The sequence below is a fragment of the Apodemus sylvaticus genome, chromosome 2 (assembly GCF_947179515.1).
Source record: "Apodemus sylvaticus chromosome 2, mApoSyl1.1, whole genome shotgun sequence".
NCBI classification, from domain to species: Eukaryota; Metazoa; Chordata; class Mammalia; order Rodentia; family Muridae; genus Apodemus; species Apodemus sylvaticus.
This window is the reverse complement of record NC_067473.1, coordinates 112,762,069-112,784,631: the sequence shown is the minus strand read 5'-3', so window position 1 is coordinate 112,784,631 and position 22,563 is coordinate 112,762,069. Positions and strand designations below refer to the sequence as shown.

At 43.7% G+C, this 22,563-nt stretch overlaps 1 protein-coding gene across 1 annotated transcript in view; it reads right to left on the bottom strand.

Moving 5' to 3' along the window:
• Positions 1-22,563, bottom strand: part of Tacr1 (tachykinin receptor 1) — a 161,797-nt gene that overhangs the window by 52,053 nt on the left and 87,181 nt on the right. The window contains exon 2 of the mRNA XM_052172584.1: positions 18,449-18,643. Within this exon, the coding sequence (XP_052028544.1) occupies positions 18,449-18,643 (195 nt within the window). The remainder of the gene's footprint in view (positions 1-18,448; positions 18,644-22,563) is intronic.

Genomic DNA, 22,563 nt, shown 5'->3' with positions numbered 1-22,563 from the left:
CATTTATATAGAACAGAAATATATTCTCAAACAAACAAGGAAGCATCTTTTAGTAGGGAATAAAGAAACTACCAAAAGATACATTCTGAGACAAAGGAAAACAAAACGGATAATTTAAAAATCAAAAGGCCGCAGAACCAGTAACTGGGCACTCAGTGCACTCGGGGAGGAGGCGGTTGTTGATTTCACCATAATTATAAAGTGAAATAGGGAACATTCTCTAGACAGCAGGTCTGTTTGTGTCAGGCTCTGTTTTCATTAATAAAGGTTACTTAAGAGCCGGAGGAGCTATGATTAGTGTGGGCTCTCCTTGTCAGAGCTCACCACATCAGAGAGGAAACCTGAGGCGCAGAGTGGGAGTCAGTCAAAAGAACAGCAACGTGCATAGAGCTCAGGCAGTAATTTCCTTAAAGAAGAAAAAGATTTATTTTATTTTTTTAAGTGTTTGTGTGTGTAAGAGATTGTCTTGCCTGGAGCTAGAGTTACAGGTGGCAATGAGCCAAACTCCCCCCTTTTCCCCCATGGGTGCTGGGAACCCAGTGTGGGCCCTCTGGAAAAGCAGTAAGCACTCTTAATGACTAAGATAGAACTTGATTTCTAGTGCCAGTGTTCAAATACCAGCTTCTTTTTTTCTCCCTCCCTTCCCCTCCCTCCTCTCCTCTCAGTCCATCCTCCCCACATCTCCTCTCCCCCCCATCCACTCCTCCTCCCTTTCTCTTCAGAAAAGGGGAAGCCTCCCATGGGCATTAACTAGCTTTGGTATATCAAGTTTCAGTAAGATTAGGTGCATCTTCTCCTGTTGATTCTAGAAGAAGCAGTCCAGTTAGGGAAAAGGATCCCAAAGGCAGGTAACAGAGGCAGAGGCGGCTCCCTCCATTAGAAGTCTCACCTGAAGACCAAGCTGCACAGGTCTTCATATGTGCAGAGGGCCCAGGTCTGTCCTATGCATGCTTCCTGTTTGGTGGGTCAGTCTCTGTGGTCCCTATGGGCCCAAGTTAGTTGATTGTGTGGGATTTATTGTGCTGTCTTTGACCCCTCTGGCTCCTTCAGACTTCCCCCATTCTACAGGATTTCCTAAGCTCTGCCTAATGTTTGCCTGGTGGCCTCTGCATCTGTTTCCTTCAGTTGCTGGGTGAAGCCTCTCGGATGACATTTATGCTAGACTCCTGTGTGCAAGCAGAGCAGAATATCATTAACAGTGTCGGGGATGGGCTCCAGGTCATATATAGCACGGGTCTCAGGCTGGACCAGTTCATTTGTTGGCCACTCCCTTAATTTCTGTTCCATCTTTACTCCTGCATATCTTGTAGCTAGGATGAATTGTGAATCTAAGGCTTTGTGACTGGATTGGTGTCCTAGTCCCTCCATTGGAAGTCTTGCCTGGTTACAGGAGATGGCCTATATCCCCCATTGTTAAGACTCATAGCTAAGATCACCCTAATAGATTTCCATTGTCCTATGTCTTCAGCTCATCTCAGAGATGCCCCCCATTCCAGTAGTCCCTCCCAGGACTTAACTTTCTCTGTCTCCGCTTTTTCTGATCCCATTCCATTTTCATTCCCAAGAGCAATAAACTGCAGCCCAGGCCCTGGACACAATTTCTCAGCCCAGAACTCCACCTGCTTTCCCTGAGGTCACACCAGCACCAGGAACCCCAGGTAAGAGTCAACTGTTTTCCCTATTCCTACCAACTCCCCTTAAAGCACACCCAATAGCTGTAAACTTCATCCTGTCCCCTGGACTCCATATTCTGGCCTACAGTGTTGGCAGAACTCTGTTTTCCTGGAGGCTATTGCTGGTTCTAGGGACCTCAGATCCAGTGTTAGCATCCAAAACCCAGGAGGTCATACAGGTCACAAAACCCCAGTAGAGATACCCTAGTGGACCTTAAGACTCACTGGTCACTAGAATCCTAGAATACTCAGGCCAGAAGATGGAGAGGAAATGGAAACCAAGGGAAAAAGCATTAAAAAAAACCCCTCATCCATCTAGCTAAGATGAACTCAGAAATCAGCACATAAATTGACACTAACCCCTCCAAGTTTCTAATTCTAATATTATAGTCCAAACTACTATCTTTCACTATTGATATAAATATTATATTTAATACAATATACTAGTATATTTAGTAACAAGTATATATACTAGTAACTAGTATATTTAATATGCAAGCACCAGGACCAACATGGGTTTACCCCAGAGACACAGGATAGGATGACATCAGCTTTTAGTGACGGGAAGGCAGGATATACTTTTCTTAGAAACTGACATAATTTGATAAAAAAAATTGAGACAGGTCTTATGTATCGCAGGGTGGCCTCAACATTGTTGTGTAGCTGAGAGGGAGCAGCTAGAACTCCTGATCCTCCTCTCCCTACCTCCCAAGTCCTGGGTTATAGCCATGCGTCTCCTAGATGCATTTATGTGGTGCTGGGGATTGAACCCAGAGCTTCGTGAAAGAATTCTACAGACTGAGCTGTATCCCCAGCACACCTTTTGATAAAACTCTCCATAAAATTAGAGACGAAGAGGGTCCTTACAGCAATATAATATGTGGATCCTGAGAAACAGTTTTCTCAAAAAGCTTCCAACTTTGAGCCCTGTTGTGAGCCCAATAACCACAGACTTCCTGGTAAAGAGCTGACGACAGTAAGAAAAGCAAGAAAGTGAATCAAGTCAACACGATTCCATAATGTAAATCTTCTCAGTTACTGCAATACAACAAGAAGTGTAAACAACAAGTATCACCACTCAAACCTTGGAGAGGAAACTATCATGTAGAGATAATCTGATTGTAATCCCCAGGAACATATGATTTTTGAACATTATTAGAGCCAATACATTGGTAGGTGAAATAAAGGAACTTAAAACAGGTTATTTTGCTATACTATTAGTTGGGAATGTAAAAGGAACCATCTCAAACTTTGGAGGTAGTGCTCTAGTTAAGCCCAGGCAATATGGTTAAATTCTGTCTGTTTGAATTCATTCCTGAAGTTATCAGAGAAATGTCAACATCCATTTTAGCTCTGGAGATGCTTGTAAGGTGCCTCCCGCTGGGTAGAACCAAGTTCTTGAGAGTGTGATCTGCCGGGACCTGGCTGAGGGAGGGCTGACCAGCGAGAAGTTAGAGGAGCCCGCAGCAGCACCAAGGTTGCCAGATGGAGCTGAGGCAGAACTGGACAAACGGGTGAGTATACCCAGGGCTTCCTGTTTGGCATGTACACTTGACATCAGGGAGGGGCACTAAGGGCTTCGGGGTGGATAGCCACTTCCCACTAACTGATAGAGACGGAGACATCAATGAAGAAGGCTCTGACTATCTATGTAAGCAGTTCTGGCTGAACCCACAGGGCCCCCAGGATGGTTCGCCCTCTCTTCATCTAGGACTGGAAGCAAGGACTCCTCCAATTTTAATCCACTGCAACTTCCCACTACTGGACTCTATTGGACAGGGATGACCCAGAAGCCTCACTCTGTGGGGAGTATGGCAGACTCGTGGAGACCAACCTGCGGGAACAGTCAGTGTATCTTTGTGGAAGATCTTATTTCAAGAGACAGATGGAAATTTAAAGAAAGCCCTATGTGTTTCTAGAACAAGATCTGAGAGGTTACTCTAGCCCTGAGAGGGCAGCAAATACAGCTTTCAAAGGCTACCATGCTGACAGAACTCCAGTGCACAGGGCAGTGAACAACAGATAATCTCCTAATCTGTGGCTTCGCCAGAAATGCTTGCGAAGTCACTCAGAAACTTGAAAAACGATGGAAACATCGATTGAGATGAGTAGCATCGCAAGGGACGTACACTTGGGAAAATGATCCATGCGTATTTTCTACTGCCTGGAAAGGAAAGCTGGAGAGGAGCCAACGACTTCAAAATAGTTAGAAATGTCCCCAAAGTAGAGATCTGACTGCTGTCATATTGGTAGGCCTCAGCAATGACAGAAAATATATGAATATAACAAAATATCTAAACATATTTTTGGCATGTGTAAAACGTATGTAATAAAGAAAAATCTTAAATTCATGGAGGCAGAAATTACAAATGATCTAAAGCAGAAAAAAATTAGACAGCATCAAGTTTCTTCCTAAAACTAAAATAGCAGAAAACAGTGCTTTGAGAATATTGATCTATTTTCCAGATTCAAGATGTATCTCTTATTGTAAGAGAATACAAATTGTATAAGATCTACAAATTTCCATCTGTCCCTTGAAATAAGAATTTCCACAAAGATACATTGACTGTTCCCACAGGTTGGTCTCCCCCACAGAGTGAGACTTTTGGGTCATCCCTGTCCAATGTACTAAAAGGATGTATATCTTTTATCCTCATGGGACAATATTATAAAAGTGAAGCCCTTATTATTGAACAAAACCACCACGCATACACTCAGGTGTGTTTTTACGCTCTGAATATCATTAGGTTGATAATCAAGATTAACCTTTACAGGGCAGACAACATGACTCCGAAAAGGAAAGTGCCTGGTGACCTGATCTGGATTCCTCAAACCCAGTGGAGGGAGAAGATGAACTCCCACAAGTTGCCCTCTGACCTACACGTGTGGGTGATAGCACACACACACACACACACACACACACATGCACACACACACTAATCTTATAAAAATATTGTAGATACAATGGTTTATAGTTAGCATGGATTAAGATTGCAAGGGAGCAAAACCAATACTTAACAACATTCAAGACAAAGTTATTGAGCATTGTGACTTCCCTTAATTTATGAACTGTTACCTGGAATTATGAGCTAAATGAATAAAACCTGTTCTCCCTGCTGTGGTGGATGAGAAATGTCCCCCATAGTCTCAAGTATTTGAACACTGGTCTCCACTCTTTGGTGGCACTCTTTGGGGAAGTGGGTGCAGCTTTGCTGGAGGAAGTGTGTCAGTGGGAGCAGGCTTTGATATTAATAGCCTTGAGTCCCTTCTAGCTAGCTCCCCCCTTCTCTCTCCATTGTGCTTGCATTTGAAGATGTGGGCTCTCAGCTCCCCACTCCTGCTGCCTTGCTTGCCTCTTACTGCTGTGATTCCCAGACACAGACTCAATCCCTCCATCATCATAGGCTAGAATAAACCCTTCCTTCTCGACATTGCCTCGGTCATGGTATTTTATCACAGCAACAAGAAAGAGTTGATACAAGCAGCCTTCTATAGTCACTTCCCCGAAGACCTGGCTCTGAACACTGATTGTGTGGGGAACCAAACCTGGAATCCGTGGCTTTTGCCTAAACAACTACAGTTACGTCGTCTTGCTAGTCCTGGCAACCATTATTAGGTTTGTTAAAATTTTGTCATTTCAAGAGGAAACCATGAGTTTATTTTTGATATTTGTAGAGCTTGGGATCTAATCGAGGCCTTATGCATACTAGGCAAGCACCACACTCTGGATCTTACTCTCAGTCCTTAACTGGAAATTTTGAGATTGCCTTTGTCCAGGACAGTGTCTATACACTGTGCATAGACCAGTTTCTTTGACTATTTGCTCATGAAAGGATATTAGGTTTAGACAAGCCTTGGTTATTATAAATAAAACTGCCATGAGCAATTAATTCAGTTTTTAAATGAATCATTTTATTTCAAATTATTTTTATGTGCTCTCTCTCTCTCTCTCTCTCTCTCTCTCTCTCTCTCTCTCTCTGTGTGTGTGTGTGTGTGTGTGAAGATGCTGTTGAGTTCAGAAGAAGGTTGATACCTTCTGATCCTCTGGAGCTAGAGTTACAGGCAATTATGTACCATCTGATATGGGTGCTGAGAACCAAACCTAGACCCGTTGCAAGAGCAGTAAGCATTCATAACTACTCAGCCACAAAGACCTAAATAATTATTGAGCATTAAACTTGATTGCTTTTTTTCTCAGTCTTCCCCCTGAAACCTGTGAGTACACATGGGCACTAACAAGACACATGCACGAACCTAACTATGTGTGTTACCTAGACACCTATTTAATATTCATGATCAGAATGCTGTAAATGTATTATCATATGCCTAAGTTTGTACACCGACATTGTAAACAGCAGCTCCATTTTCCTTTGTATGCATTACTTAATCAGTTTATAATTATTGGATAGTTGTTTCTAATTTACAACCTAATTAAGCATCCTAGCACCAAAGACTTATGTATACACTTTGCCCTTAATTTCTAAGTGCATGGGCTGGAGAGATGGCTCAGTGGTTAAGTGTACTGGCTGCTCTTCCAGAGAACCTGGGTTCAATTCCCAGCATCATCCAAGTGGCTCATAATTATTTCTAACTACAGTTCCAGGGGATCTGATGTCCTCTTCTGGCCTCCACAGCTACCAGGCATACATATTATGCATAGACAAACTTGCATGCAAAACACTCCATACACATAAAATTACAAGCAAAGAATTTACAAGAGTGCACTTGTTGACTCACACCAAGTATGCACTTAGACACTGATGCATCCACTTGCCTCAGAAACTTGTTCACACTTAGCATTGTCATCAAGATTAGTGTGAGCTAGTCAATTGAACAGAAAATTGTCTCCATTTTTGGAATATAACTTTTCATATTCTTTCACAAGCAGTTGAGTTTGAGAGTCTTGATTTATTGTTATTAATTAGCTAGAGCTCTTTCATCTTAACTTTAGTAATAGTTTATTTCATAGTTTACATTTTTTCTATTTTTTGAAGATGGTTATCTTAAGTTTTGTTACATAGGATTTAATAAATCATGTATCTATCCTCTATCTATATATTTCCATATATATTTGTGTCTATAATTTTATCAGACCCAGCAATCTGTTTCATTTTGCCTCTGGCCTTGGGCATGTGCTGCTAGAACCTCTGCTCTCTCCCATCTTATTTGGAAGATGTATAGGTTTTAATTTGTTAGCAGGAAATCACTTTATGTTTAACCAGAATCTGTCTCAAGAATAATATCCCTGTAGGATGCTAAAAGGGTTAAACATAAAAATAGTCTGTGGCCAAATAAATTTAGGAAACCCAAGACTAAAGAAAAGTGATCAGTCTTCCTGTCCTACAAAACTTCTCACAGTGGAAAGTATGAACCGCAATATGATTAAAGGAAGAAAAACCCCGAGGAACACTCCTGCTATAAATCAGGAGCGTGTGAGCTAAGCCCAAACTAGGGTTTGCATGCAAAAGCATGTGATACAGCTGTAAAGAAACAATGAGAAGGCTTGCTGCAGCATATAACAGCAAGGGCAGCTTGCGTGATATATTTTGTATTAAGACAGGACAAAATAAGAACATATGTCTACGCTTTATTAGATGTTATAAAGAAACCCTGGAAGGATAACAGGAGACCAAGAACAGTGGTTCTGCACAAGGGAGTGGGTGTTGGAGAGGGATAGAAAGATGGTGAGAACCCTCCTCCCTACCCTCTTATGTTCCTGCCTTTTCAGCCACACATGCTACCTATAAAAAACCCAAACTGTTGAAAAGAAAAGGGGTTTAAATATATGCATAGCTCCAGCCACAAGCCTGCTCATTTCAGGGCAGGCTTCCAAAATGTTTTGAGTTATTCAGGTTTCAAACAAATATGTAATGAGCTATCTTTAGCATATACTAAATGTAGTATTTTGTACACTTGGATTTCTCCGGTCCATGTGTACGTGTGAAGCACAGTGTGTGAATGTTGTGCATGCATGTGCACTTTGGTTTTGGTTTATGTGTTTGTGTGTGTGCGTTTGTGTATGTGTGGTATGTATGTAGTTTGTGTCTGCATGGTGTATGAAAGTTTGTGTGCAGTATCTGAGTGTGTGTATAGTATGTATGGATATATATGGATGCATGGTGTGTACGTGAGTGTGTGTGTGTGTGTGTGTGTACATAATTCCTTGTTTGTTTTCTTTGTCCTTAGCATTGAGTTCTTCAATATCTGGGAGAGAAAATTGCTTCTTGTCATTCCTTTTCATTATTTTGTTGATACCAAAATTATTTTTCTTCAACATTTTCTTGCAATAGTCTCTCTCTCTCTCTCTCTCTCTCTATATATATATATATATATATATATATACACCCAAAATGTTCCCTTTATTAATCACCCAATGTTACTTTTGGAGTTGGTTGAAGAACTCAGAACATTATGGAATTATATCACACATAGGGGATATAATCATGTATTTTCTGAGTTTTCCATCTTACAAGACACATTTCTCAAACATCCTCAAGTCTAAGACTTCTGGTATTTTCCATCTCTTTTATACAGATCCCCACTCTTTCTGAATCATTCCAAGTCTTCTTGTTTTTATTCTGTTGGAAAGAGATCTCTTCAGTATTTTTTTGTTTGTTTCAGGATTATTTCTGCTATGAGCCAATTTTCCTTAAGAGACTAGATACAGCATTTTAACAAACCATTAAGGCATTTATAGAGATGAATGAGATGCTTCTCTCTGACCAATTAAGTTAATGAAACATAATAGATTTCCTGATAATTTAATAATCTTATTTGCTAGAAAAATTCATGCTCAGAAGCAATGCATTGCCTTTCTAACACAGCTTTGAAGTTTTGGGTATTGTAAAGATTTATTTATGCTTTTGTATCTTGCATATCTGTGTTTGCTTGCATGATCCTATGTGCACAACGTATGTGCATGAGCCCATGCATAAGAGGGTGCTGAATCCTCTGGAAGTGGAGTTACAGATGTTTGTAAGCTATGACGTGGGTTTTGGGACTCGAACCCCTGTCCTCGGCAAGAGCAGCAAGCACTCTTAATTAGCCGTCTCTCCAGCTCCTTGGTGAGTACTTTAATTGGGATGTTTCTATCTGCACTTGTAAATGGAACTGGCTTAATGGGTTGTGCCTGGAGACCAATCTTTGCCAGCTGCTTGTATTCAGTTATTCCAAGTGCGGATAGTAAATGGTAGGGCCCTCCATACTGTTCCGTAGTTCAGAAAGGATTTCCTCGCACAGATTTTTTTCATTCCAATGACTTCTATAAATAAATCTTTAAAAAGGCACAAAGTATTTTATGTAAGTAGTCAGCATGAATGTACATTGAGTTATGTGTGTGTGTGTGTGTGCACAATGTGTGCATGTCTCTGTGCATATGTAGGCAGAAGCCAGAGCAGGACACTGGAGGTCACTTCATCCCATTGAGACTCTGCTTCTTACTGAATCTGGAGCGAGAGTGGGGAGCAGCAAGCTCTATTCATCCTATTGGCTCACTTCCTTGACCCACCACTGATGGTGTTGCTATTACAGATGCATGTGGCCATGCCTTGACTTTTTATATATTTGCTAGGGATTTGAATTCCTACTCACTGAGGCAACTTCTCAGCTCCTAAGTACAATTCAGGATCAGTGTTTTCTTCCCTAGTGGTTCCCAGCATGTGCCAATTTGGCTATTCCTGGTTTCTCAGACCCTTCTCTTCTATCTGATTGAGCTCTATGCTCTCAGGACTGGTTACATTTGATCTTCTTAGCTGCATCAGAAGTTGGCTTCAGCCTTCCAAAAGAATCTCAAATTGGCGACCCCATCACTTTGACATTCTAATTAGATGCGGCTAAGGGTTTGCCATTTGCCCAGTATTAACCACAAACATTGTAGAAAGAATCTCTGCTGATGAGGTCTGAGGGCTGTACTAATGAATGGGTATAAGGTAAGTATTTGGAAGGCAGTTTAATCCTATATTCATTTAACAAAATAATAGTAGTTCAGGATGACTCCGAGCTCAGGGCTGAGTTATCAGTGTATGGATGGGTTTACAGAACAGGCATGCGTTCTATACTGTGGAGTGGGCTTTGTATCTAATAAGTAGGTGGTGACCCCTATGCTATTCATACCGCTATGGCACCAATGGGGATATCTTGGCAGTCATTCCTGTAGCTCACAGAGGTCACAGCCATCGATGACCTGTCTCCCTCAGTGGCCTGCATAGGCCCTGTCACTATGAAAGGGATGAGAGAGTTTCCAGGTCAGGGGCAGCTTGATCTTTTCATGTCCTGTGACCCAACTCCAAAAACTCAAAGGGAGGAGGGTATACCACTCCCGATAGTGAGAATTTTGTTTGATAATCTCTTGTATGTTGGTGAGCACTACCCTCTTTATAGAGAACAACTGCATTTAAACTACATATATATTGCATAAAATATTATATTTATATAAATACAAACTATACATACATTTATATATCTTATAAAATAACAAGTCTCTATGTGGCATTTTTAAGCGTCTTAGTGCCAGTTGTCGCCTTTCCATTGTCTCTGGTGCGCTCCTCCCTAACCCCCTTCCTCCCTAACCCCCTCCCCAGGAGCCCTGGCCCACTCCTCTCTTTCCCCTCCACACTACCCGTGTCCCATTAGTCTTGTATTCCCTGCTACTGTCTCTCCTGCAGTGTCAAAGAATTCTTCCTTCTTGGTTTAACAGCTTCTCATCTATTGTGATGATGAGGGGAGCGCCCTGTTTATCAGTGCGGTGAGCATGGGAGGAGATGCAGCACAATATCAAACCACAGGTACACCTCATTTCCTGGCCAGAGCCTGAGGGAGTTGGGCGGAACAAAAAAGGAAACAGAACAAAACCCTCTAATCTCTCTCTCTCCTCTCTCCTCTCTCCTCTCTCCTCTCTCCTCTCTCCTCTCTCCTCTCTCTCTCTCTTTCTCCCTCTCCCTCCCCCTCCCCCTCTCCCCTCCCCCTCCCCCTCCCTCTCCCTCCCTTCCCGCCCTCCCTCCTGTTGCTCCTTGAAACAATAAAAAGGTAGAAAATTTCGGAAGTTCTTCAGAGGTGGGTTTTTTAATATTTTCTTTTACTTCTCTGATCTCATTCTCCACCAAGCACTGCCTTTTTTCAATTGCTGTTATTAATGGAGGTAAAGAATACAAACGTAAGATTTTAGCTGATTCTGATGATAGGTTTTGAAAGAAGAGAAAATGTTGTAATATTGACAGTGTCACAATTTTCAAAAGTTTTTTTTTTTTTTTTACCCATTTGAGTATGTATGGTCACTATGTGCATGCAGTGCTTGTGGTGACCAGAAGAGGGAGCCATATCTCCAGGTTCAGCAGTGCCCTAAGTTTATAGTTTCTTGTTAGAATTGGTGCAGATGTATACTTATGTCAGTTAATATATCCACACTCACTTACATGTCCACAGCAGCTCCAAGTACTTCATCAAGAATGACACTACACTCTCACGTAATCTCCTTTGAATACTACAGGGAGTATGGATTCAGATTAGACATGTCTTACTTAAACTATACCACAAAGTTATGTACATAGCAGTGTAATTAGCAGGAAAAGACAGATGATCACAATAATAAATGAATTAATGATGCTGAAATCTCCCTAGCTGCCTGAATTGCTTGGATTTCTTTCTCATTTGTCTTCCTCATTACAGACTTTTTCTTGGTGTTGGTGGTAAGTTCTCTAATGAAGAGGGATTAGCTCATCCATCTCTTTTGTTATTCGGGGCCATTGCCCTGGTGCCTCCTGGAGTGCTGCCACCATCCAGCCCACACAGCCCAGGCAAGAGTGACCAGTCTTAGTAATGTTCCTTGGAAAACTACTGTACATCTAACAGAAGTGGTGAGGGGAAATGCTTTAGATAAGGACAGCCAGCTGGGGATATGGGTTCAGAAGTGTCCACCTCCTGTAGCCAGACAGGGCTGTCACCCCCAGGGGAGGGAGATTGATACCAGTCTCCCACAAAGCCTTTAACCCCAAATTTGTCCTGCCTACAAGAAGTGCAGGAATAAAGATGGGGCAGAGATTGAGGGAGTGACCAACCAACGACCGGCCCAACTTGAGATCCATCCCATTGGCAAGAACCAATCCCTGACGCTATATATTTGACGCTATATTTGCAAACAGGAGACTAGCGTGTCTTCTGAGAGGCTCCGCCCAGCAGCTGACTGAAACAGATACAGAGACTCATGGTCAAACATCAGGCAGAGCTCAGGAAGTCTTGTGGAAGAGTCAGAGGAAGGATTGAGGAACCCAGAGGGGATAGGGACTCCACAAGAAGACCAACAGAGTCAACTAACATGGATCCTTAGGAGCTCTCAGAGACTGAACCACCAACCAAAGAGCATACAAAGGCTGGACCTAGCCCCACTCACATATGCAGCAGATGTCCAGGTTGGTCTTCATGAGGGTCCCCCAGCAACTGGAGCAGGGGCCTGACCCTGACTGTGCTGCCTATCCACAGATCCTGCTCCCCAACATGGGCTGTCTTGTCTGGCCTCAGGGGGAGAAGATGTATCTAGTCCTGTAGTGACTTGAGGTGCCAGGGTGGGTTGGTACCCAGGAAGGATCTCCCCCTTTTCAGAGGTGAAGGGGAGGAGAAAATGTGGAGAGAGGTTGTGGGGCAGGGGGGAAGTGGGAGGAGGGGAACTGTGATTGGCAACTAAAGTGAATAAATAAATAAATGGATAAAAGACAACTTTTTCTTGTTTATTCTCTTATCTTCTCTCTGTGATGTTTGTTCTAGTGGTCAGAGTTACTTTTGTGCTTACTTGAAATCTTTGTTCAATACTTTTCAATCAAATCCACTTTTATAGGATCCCCTGACTTAGATCACTGTCTTGCTACATCAACCACGAGCAGGCTGTTGGGTGTCTAATGAAGGCAGGGCTCAAACTGCAAATTAGTATTCATGATGAGCCCAAGCCTCCATTTTCATGACATTATTGCATTGGCATAATTTTTTATTACTGCAGATTATAAACATCAGCAGAGAATATCAGAAGAAATTCAGCTTGTCCTCCGGGGATCAGGGATGTAGCTAGAAGCAGCTGACTTGGGAATTATCTATCCATCTATATATCTATCTACCTCTTTAATATGTATTGATTTATCATCTATCAATCTATTAACTTTCATCATCTATATAAATAGCTATCCATCAACCAATTATCTACCTATAATTTATCCATTATATACCTATATATTTATCATCTATTTATCTCCCTCTATATATATCTATTTTAGATATATGTATCATTATCATAATTATCTATCTATCATATATCAAGTTCAGGAAGTATAACCATGCTGTCCCACCAGAGGCTCCCCAGGTGCCCCTTCTCCATCACACCATGTCCTTTCTGCAGGAGAAACGGTGAGCTTTGCTTACAGGGTGTCACTTCCTTGCTGGAATTCAGTAGTCTCCCAGCTCGTTAGATATTTCAAGAATGTCATTTTGCTATGCTTATTCTAGAATCTTGTAAGAGCCAGCCTCAGAGCTTCGCTTTGCTGATTTTATTAGTGATACAGGGTGCAGCAAATATTCTACTGATGAACATCTAAAATCTCTTCAGCTTAGGCGAGTATGAATAATGCTACCTGAGAAAGATGTTCAACGCATTCAGTTCGCAGATGTGTGAGCTTTGATAGGGTAATTACCACAGAGAGAAATTTGTGGGCAACGTATAGCTTCTGTTTTTCTAGATAAGATTAGATCATTTTACAATGTGATTTTACAAATTTAGATTATTTTTTGATTTTATCATCATATATTGTGTATCACATTGTACCCCATAAATGTTTTATTATTATGCATTGAATAAGAATATTTTAATAAAAATTAAACATCTTTAACCATCTGTTTATTTTGCATGTGCAGGTGGGTATGGAGAATAAAAGTCAGCCTCAGGAGGATGCTTTTGTGTTTTTGTTGTTGTTGTTGATGATGATGTTTTGTGATCAGGTTTCTTATTGGTCTGAATTTCTCCAAGTAGGTTAATCTGTACAGCAAGCCCAGGGAATCTGTCTCCACCTTCCTCCACCTCCCGAGTTCAGGGATTAGAAGAGAGTGAGTTGTTGTTGTTGCTGTGTGTGCTCAGCTCACTTGTTGTTGTTTTAAATTCTGAGGTCAAATTTAGATTCTTTTTCTAGCAGCCAACAAAAGCTTCCATTGTTTCCATCTTTGCAGAACTTAGAACGCTCAAGTTGGGTCAAGCCATCAGCTTGTCTGAGGGTGTGTCATGACCTCCTTACAGTTTGATTTTCTGTTTTTCCTGCACACTCAATTAAGTTAAATGCCTTTTTATATACCAATTAAATATTAGAACTTTCTTTGTAATGTGCATGTTTAATACTTAGTTTATTTTTTTTTTTATCCCAAGCTACCTGTCTTTTATAATTCTTCACTGAATTTGAGTATTATCAAAGATCTGAATGATGAATGTTAGCTTTGGAAGTTCACCATGTAGTCAGAAGGCATTTGCGATACTTTACACAATACTTCTATGTAATTAATTTGCTGGTACAAATGATCTATCAGAAATTGAGCCTAAGCATCTGCCTAGCTTACCTGCCTACCTGCCAGGCAGCTGATGGATAGATGTTGCTAATATCAGCAGTCATCATTCATGAGACCCTTGCCACGTGTGGGGCCCTAGGCTACACTTCATGTGACTTATTTGAGTCTTATATTAGTAGCTTGTCTTGTTGCTGTGACAAAATACCCGGAGCAAAAGCAACTTAATGCATGCAGGTTACCCTGGCTCTCATCTCGAGGAGATGTAGTCTGTTATAGAGAAGGCATGGAGGCAGGAGCCCGAGGTGGCTTGTCACTTTGCATCCACAGTCCAGAAGCAGAGAGAGATGAATGGATGCCCACGCTCAGCTCACTTTCCTTTTGAAATTCAATCCTGGATCTTAACCCATGGCTTGGTGCCACCCATGTGCAGGCCAGGTCTTGCTTTCTCAATTAAACCTTTCTGGGCACACTCTCCCACCTAGAGATGTTTTCCTGGTGAGCCTAAATCTTGTTAGGATTAACCATCACACTTACATCTCCCAATATTTCCATACAGAGTACTAGCAGACTCAACGCCTTAAAGGAGCTGACTCTTAATGACTGAACTGGAAAGTGTTAAGGCCGGGGCTGATCTCACTGAACTGGAGCCGCCGTGTTCATCCTAATTATCCCAATGCCTCAAAACAGAGTTTCCATCTGATATCAACTCTAGGATTATTAATTGCTATGGAAAGGACAATCATTAGTTCTATAAAAAGAGAATAGAAACATGTTAAAATTTAAACCTCTAGAAATAAAGCATGATACATTATAGAGGATTCCAACACACAGAAAATAGCACTTAGTGTGGAAACTGTTACAAACTTGTACTATGTTTGCATGAATAGTCAATGTATGAATGTATGCATGGGTGGCAAATAGGTTTTTTAAAATTTAGTATTAGAAACAAAGGTGTTAAATATCTCTTGAGTCAATAATCTCACATGCTCACAACCCAGTCATGCTTTATGGATTGCTATCTTTCTAATAACCATCAACTTGATGAAACCTACAATCATCCAAAAAAGATCATGATTAAATAATTGTCTTTATGAGTGGATGCTTTCGTCCTACTTAGAAGGGGGAACAATATGATCAAGGGAAGTAGAGGGTGAGTGAGGAAGAGAGGAGGGGGAGGGTAAAAGAGGGGGCAGAATCAGGTATGGGGAGGAGCTGGGGGAGCTCTCCAGAGGGTCAGGAAATGGAACAGAGGTGTGTAGCAATGGGGGATGGGGAACTGGGGGGAGGTAGCAACAGGAAAGCACAGGAGCCAGGAAAGCAAGAGCCTCCCAGCGCCCCGTGGGGATGACATCAGCTGAAACACCCCACAAAGGGGAGGGAGAGCCTGTCGAGACCATATCCTGAGGTTCGGCATGGCCATCCAGTTGATGGCTGGGGCCACCCACCCATCTCCAAAATTTTAACCCAGAATTGCTCCTGTCTAAAGGAAATACAGGGACAAAGAGTGGAACAGAGACTTTAGGAAAGGCCATCCAGAGTCTGCCTTACCTGGGAATCCATTCCACATGCAGACCCCAAACCTAGACACTACCGCTGATGCCAAGAAGTGCTTGCTGACAGGAGCTTGATACAGCTGTCTCCTGAGAGGCTTTGCCAGATCCTGACCAATACAGATGCAGATGATCACAGCCAACTATCGGACTGAGCACAGGGGCCCCAATGGAGGAGTTAGGGGAAGGGCTGAAGGAGCTGAGGGACCTTATCTGGCATGAATGGGAGGGTAAGTAAGCCCTTGGTCCTATGAATGCTTGATGCCCCAGTGTAGAGGAATGCTAGGGTGGTGAGGCAGGAGTGGGTGGGTGGGTCGGGGGCACCCTCCTGCTGGGTAAGGGGGGGATGGGATAGAGGGTTGAAGAGGGGAAACCGGGAAATGGGATTAACATTTGAAATGAAACAAATAAAATATCCAATTAAAAATTAATTGACATTATGAGGTTGGCCTGTCTTTTGAGGATTGTCTTGATTGCCTTAATTGCCTTAATTAATTGATACGGAGGGGCCAAGGCCACTGTGGGGAGCACCAGTCTCTGGGCACATGGTGGAGCTATATAAGACAGCTGGGTGTGAGAGAGCCAGAGGGCGGCCAACAAGCCGTGCTCCTCTATGACTCCTGCTTTCAGCTTCTGCCTTGAGTTTCCTGAATGACGTACAGAGACCTGAGAGAGTGATCTGAACAAGCCCTGTCCTTCCTGAGCTTTCTTTTGGTCAGAGTGCTTTATTGTGGTGACAGACTGAAATTAGAACAGTGGCTGTGTAAAATAAACAGTGACAGCAGACCAACCCACACAACCCATAACACCTCCCTCTGAGTCCTCAAAACCAGGGAAGATGACAATCCCACTGCACTGTGTTGAGCTTCAAAGGAAATTTCTAGTCATTAATAAACACAAATCAACAAGATGTTCTCAAGCGAGTCTCTTAAGTATCACTGTGCGTTGACTGAAACACCACAGTTGTGTGGGAAGAGAAAGCTATGCAGAGTTCAGCTCTAAATTTGTTGTTAGAATAAAGAACTTGTGTGTATCTTGGAAGGTAGCTTGGTTTTGGTTTTGTTTATGTGAGGAGCTTTAACAGAGGTATTTTCCTCCTTGCTTGGAGGAGAGCTGGCTGGGTTCTGCTCACAGGCCTGTACAGTTGATGGAGTCATACCCTTTGTCCCACCCAGGACCTTGCTCATATTGTAGCTCTCCCAGAAAGACTTATTTTACGGCATCTCCTTACAGGCTGAGCAGTCCCCCGCCACTGCTTGATGATGGATTAGATGCCTTTGTCAGTGTCTGGAGAAGCCGTGTCTCAGTCGTACGCATTGCTTCCTGGAGAGCCACCCTTCTAAAATCCATGCAACAGACACAGCGGAGTGGCCGTGTGACAGGCTTTGGAAGTCTCAGATCTAAGCGGCATGGCGGGTACCAGGCTTTATCTTAGCATAGTATCTTAAAGGCCACACGATTATACTGTTGTCCAATGAACTGGGCTCCTAAGTCCTGTATGACATTTACTAGTTTACAACATGAGATATGCCTCATTTCGTCTGATACACAGGACGCTTGTTTACAGGAAACACTGTTTTATTTTCTTCCATTTGAGAAAAGATGAAGCGCTGGGATTCATGCCTGTGATCACACGGCTAGGGGCAATTCATAATTAAAATCTCAGGTTTTCAGTTTCTAACATCGGTATAACAAGACTGAGTTTGGAGGATTTCAGTGAGTTTCCCCAAAGACCCACTTTATCCTGGCCTGCTCAGTCCACAAAAATGAATGCTTATATAAGTTTCATATCACCCTTCAGCTGACTGGAACAAGGTAAAGAATAAGGAATTTTGGAATTGCCTCCAGGGCAAGAAGCATTAGGGAACATTACTAAGACATCTTGAAAAGGACCGTTTTGTGACCAGCCCTCCTCCTATAAGACAAGCAGCAGGCCTGCTTGGATGTGTTCTGTAACCCCTAGACACTAAAAGACCTGCCACGCTTGCGTCTGATCCGGATGTCTCATTTCTCACACTGTAAACTCCTGAAAGGGCTTTGGATTGGTGCTTCCCTAGAGGCAGCTTATGAGCTATGAGAGTCAAGGGCAGTGACATTGTTTGGGAGGAAGAAAGGGGGCAGGGAGTGTAGCTGTGGTAAGAGGACAGAGGGGTAGTCTGTAACCTGTGTGCTGTGGTACCAGCTACCACACTAGCAATGGCCGCTTCATTTCCTCAGGAAATTGCAGACAGTGTAAAGCATGCGCTGCAGAGGGATTGTATCAGAGGGGAGAGGAGGAGGCCATTGCAGAGAGTGACTGGAGTGGAGACATCCCCACCTTCCAGCTGTGCCTGGCACAGTGACATCACAGAAACACAGAACCTGTCAGGGAAGCATCTTAGACAAGAGGCCCGGGAGGGATGGTGGAGCACTCAATGGGTCTGTTGTTTCAGGAACCTGGAATGTACCTGTCATTGCAACTGGTCTTACTATTCTTAATAAGTCTTTCACAGGATTGGGGGCACCATCCTCTACTAGTGGTAGATTTATCAACACCATGTCAGAGCAGTAGATGTGAGGAAGTCAGTCAGACACGCGTGCAATCTTCACTGATACAAGAATATAGAAGAAAAAAAGGAACAGGTCAGGACAAGGAAGGTTCCGCACAGCCCAGGACGGTTTCCAAGCTGACCACAAGACTGGCAGATCTCTACTCACGCTTTCTCGTAAGTCCTGGAGGGATGCTCCGGCCACTCAATCATGCACACGACTCTGCTGGGCATGGTCTCTGTGGTGGAGTAGTAGCCCTGTGGAAAGGCCAGCAGGAGAGCCAGGACCCAGATGACAAAGATGACCACTTTGGTAGCAGTGGCCGACAGCCGGGGCTGGAGAGGGTGGATGATGGCCATGTATCTGTAGGACAGAAGAGAGGACAATGCTCTGTCATTACGTGCTTTTCCTGCACACCGAAATTCCCAGAAACCCACTGGTTTACAATATTTGTGTTTGTCTATGTATAGAAGCCAGGAGCTACCCCAGTGTCCTTCCCCAGAAACCATCTATGCAGTCTTTTGAGTCTCTCTCTCTCTCTCTCTCTCTCTCTCTCTCTCTCTCTCTCTCTCTGCACCCTAGGGCTCATCAATTAGGCTAAGCTAGCTGGCCATAGCTGAGCTGCCTGGCCCTGCCTGCACAATGCCGGGATTACAGGTGTGCACCACCATGCCCCAACTCTTCCATGTGAATTCTGGGGATCACAGTCAGGTCCTTTTCAGGGTGGCTTGGGGAGAGCTAGAGGAGTGGCTTGGAGGCTAAGGTCTCATGCTCTAGGACTATGGACGCTGAAGCTCAGATCCCAGCACCTATGTAACAAGCTGGGTGTCTCCACAGATGCCTGCAACCCTAGGTCCAAGGGGGTCAGGTAGAGGATGATTGTTGGGGCTGGCTTCCACTCTGGCCAAGTTATGAGCTCTGGGTTCAGGGAAAGAGCCTGCCTCAGAGGACTAACTCAGGTCCTCCCACTTGCACAGGACTCAGTGACTGTGCTCTCTCTCCTGCGGGCCCCTCTCAAAGATTATTTACAAGTATTGTGTGAACTACTTTTTGTAGTCTATCCTTAGACTGACTTATGACATACAATGCTAAAAACTCATAAGGAATGTCAGATAGATTTTCCAAAAGTTCAGAACCCACCTAGCAACGTTTTAAGAGGGGTTCTCATTATTGACATGCCTGTAGTGCATACTAGATGACCAAACACACGTCAGTGGCTCGCAAAATGAGAAAAATGACATGTTGTAAGTACTTCCAACAGCAGGAGTCTTATCCGTGAGACTAGAAAGGTGGTTCAGTGGTTACGAGCCTTCACTGTTCTTCCAGATGACCTGAGTTTGGTTCTTAGGACCCCCACTGGATGACTCAAAACTGAACATCACAGCATTCCACCTCCAGGGTATCTGACGCCCTCTTCTGGCCTCTTTGAGCAATTGCGTTTATATGTACATACAATCACATACATATACATAATTAAATAAAATAAATAGAAAAAAAAAACCAGGAATTTCCCTGCCTTTCCCTCCTGGTGACAGACACTGAACCCAGGACCCTGTTCTTGTTAGGCAGTTGCTCTCTACTGAGCTACATCTCCAGCCTTCTCTCATATGCTGTGGGGATTAAGGGACAATGTTGATAGGAATACGGCTACACACTACAGATGAGGTCTCAGTCTGCAAAGCTGTGCTATGATGGTACCATGAGGTGACATGGCCTTGTGACCCAGCAGCTGTCTCAGCTTGTGGAAACATGCAAATGCTTGTGTAACGATTAAAAGGCCGGACGCATTTTCAGACCGTGTCCTCCTTTGACAGAGTGTGATTGCAGCTGGTTTAAGAGTTCTTACGCAGCATTAGAAACGCTTAGAGATGAGCCGGTGTGTATTAAGAGCTCAGCTGGGAGAGTGGCATCAACTACCACCTAGGCGATGGAGTGAGATTCCATGAGGAAACCCCAGACACAGTGTAAAATACAAACCTCAAAGGGGTTGCACTGGAAGGCTGGGAATGGGGATGGGAAGGAAGGGAGAGGGATGGGGATTGGGGAGAGTGAGGATGGAGGAGATGGATGAAGGAGGGGAGGGGGAGGGGAAGAAGGAAGGGGAGGGGAATAGGAATGGAGGAGGGGGAGGGAAGAGGAATAGGGAGAGGGAGTTCATGGCTCTGTTCCACTAGTAACTTTTGAGAGCTTGTGGGATGGAGACACGCCCACCAGCTGTCACGCATAGGTGCTGCGACCTGAACTCCAGCTCTCATCATTGTAGAGCATGAGACCTTAACACGGATATTTGCATTACAATTTATAACAGCAGCAAATTTACAGTTTTGAAGTAGCAATGACAATAATGTTGTGGCTGGGGGCGTCACCACAACCTGAGGAACTGTATTAAAAGCCCACAACACTAGAAAGGTTGAGAACCATTGTCTTAGAGAGTCAGTCATTCTGGGGTCCCCTCACACTTGTAGTCTAGATTAAAAGATGTCGCCCTGATAGGCTGTTGCCATGCCCAAAGCTGTGCATAGCTTCTGCGATGCCACAGAGATCTGAGGTATGGTAGATATGACAATCTGCATGTCACACAATGATCCTGCCTGTCTCTTTAAAAAGGTATCTCCTGGTGTGCATTTTTCTTACAAATTTTATTGACCCACTTATTTAAAATATGCTCTTTTCCCCTCAGAGTTGGGATGATATTTTACACATCCATTGTGGTCTAAGCATTATCTGACAGATAGGCATTTCTGGTTTTTGTGGGACAGAAGGTCCGATGAAGACTTCAGCCATACATAAACATCTGTACAGCTGTCAGCTGGCTCCACACAACCCCGTGTAGTTGTTTTACTGTATTCTCTGGTCTCCTAGGAACTCTGGACAAGGACTGGGGCCAGGTTACTAGTAGAGCAATTTCAGTCAGTATGAGCTCCAACAGTCTCTACCCAGGTACCTGCTCCATGCAGAGCACAGGCCTCCCTTCAGGAGGCTGTAAGCATCTCTCTCCTGGAGAGCAGGCACATTCACAAACAACCACAGATCACAACAGAAGACTAGTGACTTCAAGTGGAAATTGGATCAATACCTCAACACCTCAAGGAAGGAGGCAAGGAAGCCTCTGAATGGTAGGTGGTCTTAAAGATTTGGGCTAAGCCTGGAGAGCATCCTGCTCTAGGATGGGAAGGGCTTGGAGCTATCTCCGTCTTCTGGGTTGGGATTAGGTCTGCCATTCTGGAAGGTCTAATAGTTTGATTTGGACAGAGGCTTAAAAACTTCAGCTTTCAGGGGACAGCTATATCAGGCTCCTGTCAGCAAGTACTTTTTGGCATTTGCAATAGAGCCTAGCAAATACACTGGTGTATGCTCACAGCCAACCATTGGACTGAGCATGGGGTCCCCAATGGAGGAGTCAGAGAAAGGACTAAAGGAGCTGAAGGGTTTGCAACCCACAGGAGGAACAACAATATCTGCTAACCAGTACCCTCAGAGCTCCCAGGGACTAAACGACCAACGAAAGAGTACACATGGAGTACACATGGCTCCAGTTGCAGCAGAGGATGGCCATGTCAGGCATCAATGGAAGGGGAAGCTCTTGGTCCTGGGAAGGCTCGATACCCCGGTGTAGGGGAATGCCAGGGGTGGGGGTGGAGGGTAGGGAGGCTGGAGTGGGCGGGTGGGTGGGTGGGCACCCTCACAGAAGCATGGGGAGGGAGGATGGGATGGGGGTTTCCAGAGAGGAAACCAATCAGGAAAGGGGATAACATTTGAAATGCAAATAAATAAAATATCCAATAAAAATAAATAAATAAAAACCTTCAGCTTTCTCAGTTGTTGATACTGGGTCTGGGTTTCCCTTTTTTGGGTTGTAAGAACAAAGATGGTGGCAATGCTCTGTGAGGGAAGCAGGATGTCTGGAAGATACCTCAGGCTAGCCTTTCTAAAAAACGTTAAGAAGGGGTGACAGGGTTTCAGAGGCAGCCCCATTGGTGAAGCACTCGCTGTAAGTGTGAGGCTTTGAGATGAGATCCCCAGAAGCCATATTAAAAAGGGGGGCATGGTGGCACACACCTGTGATGGCAGCACGGTGAGATGGAGACAGGAGAAACTTAGAGACTGCACAATAAGAGGGCCTGCCTCAGACACAAGGTGAAAAGATGCTGAGGAGTGACCTCTGTGGATGACCTCTGGCCTCCACATGTACCTGTGCACGCACAAACACACACGCACCCCCACCCAATACACAAAATTTAAAAAAAAATTTAAAAAAAATTAAAAAGAAAGAAGTCGTGAAT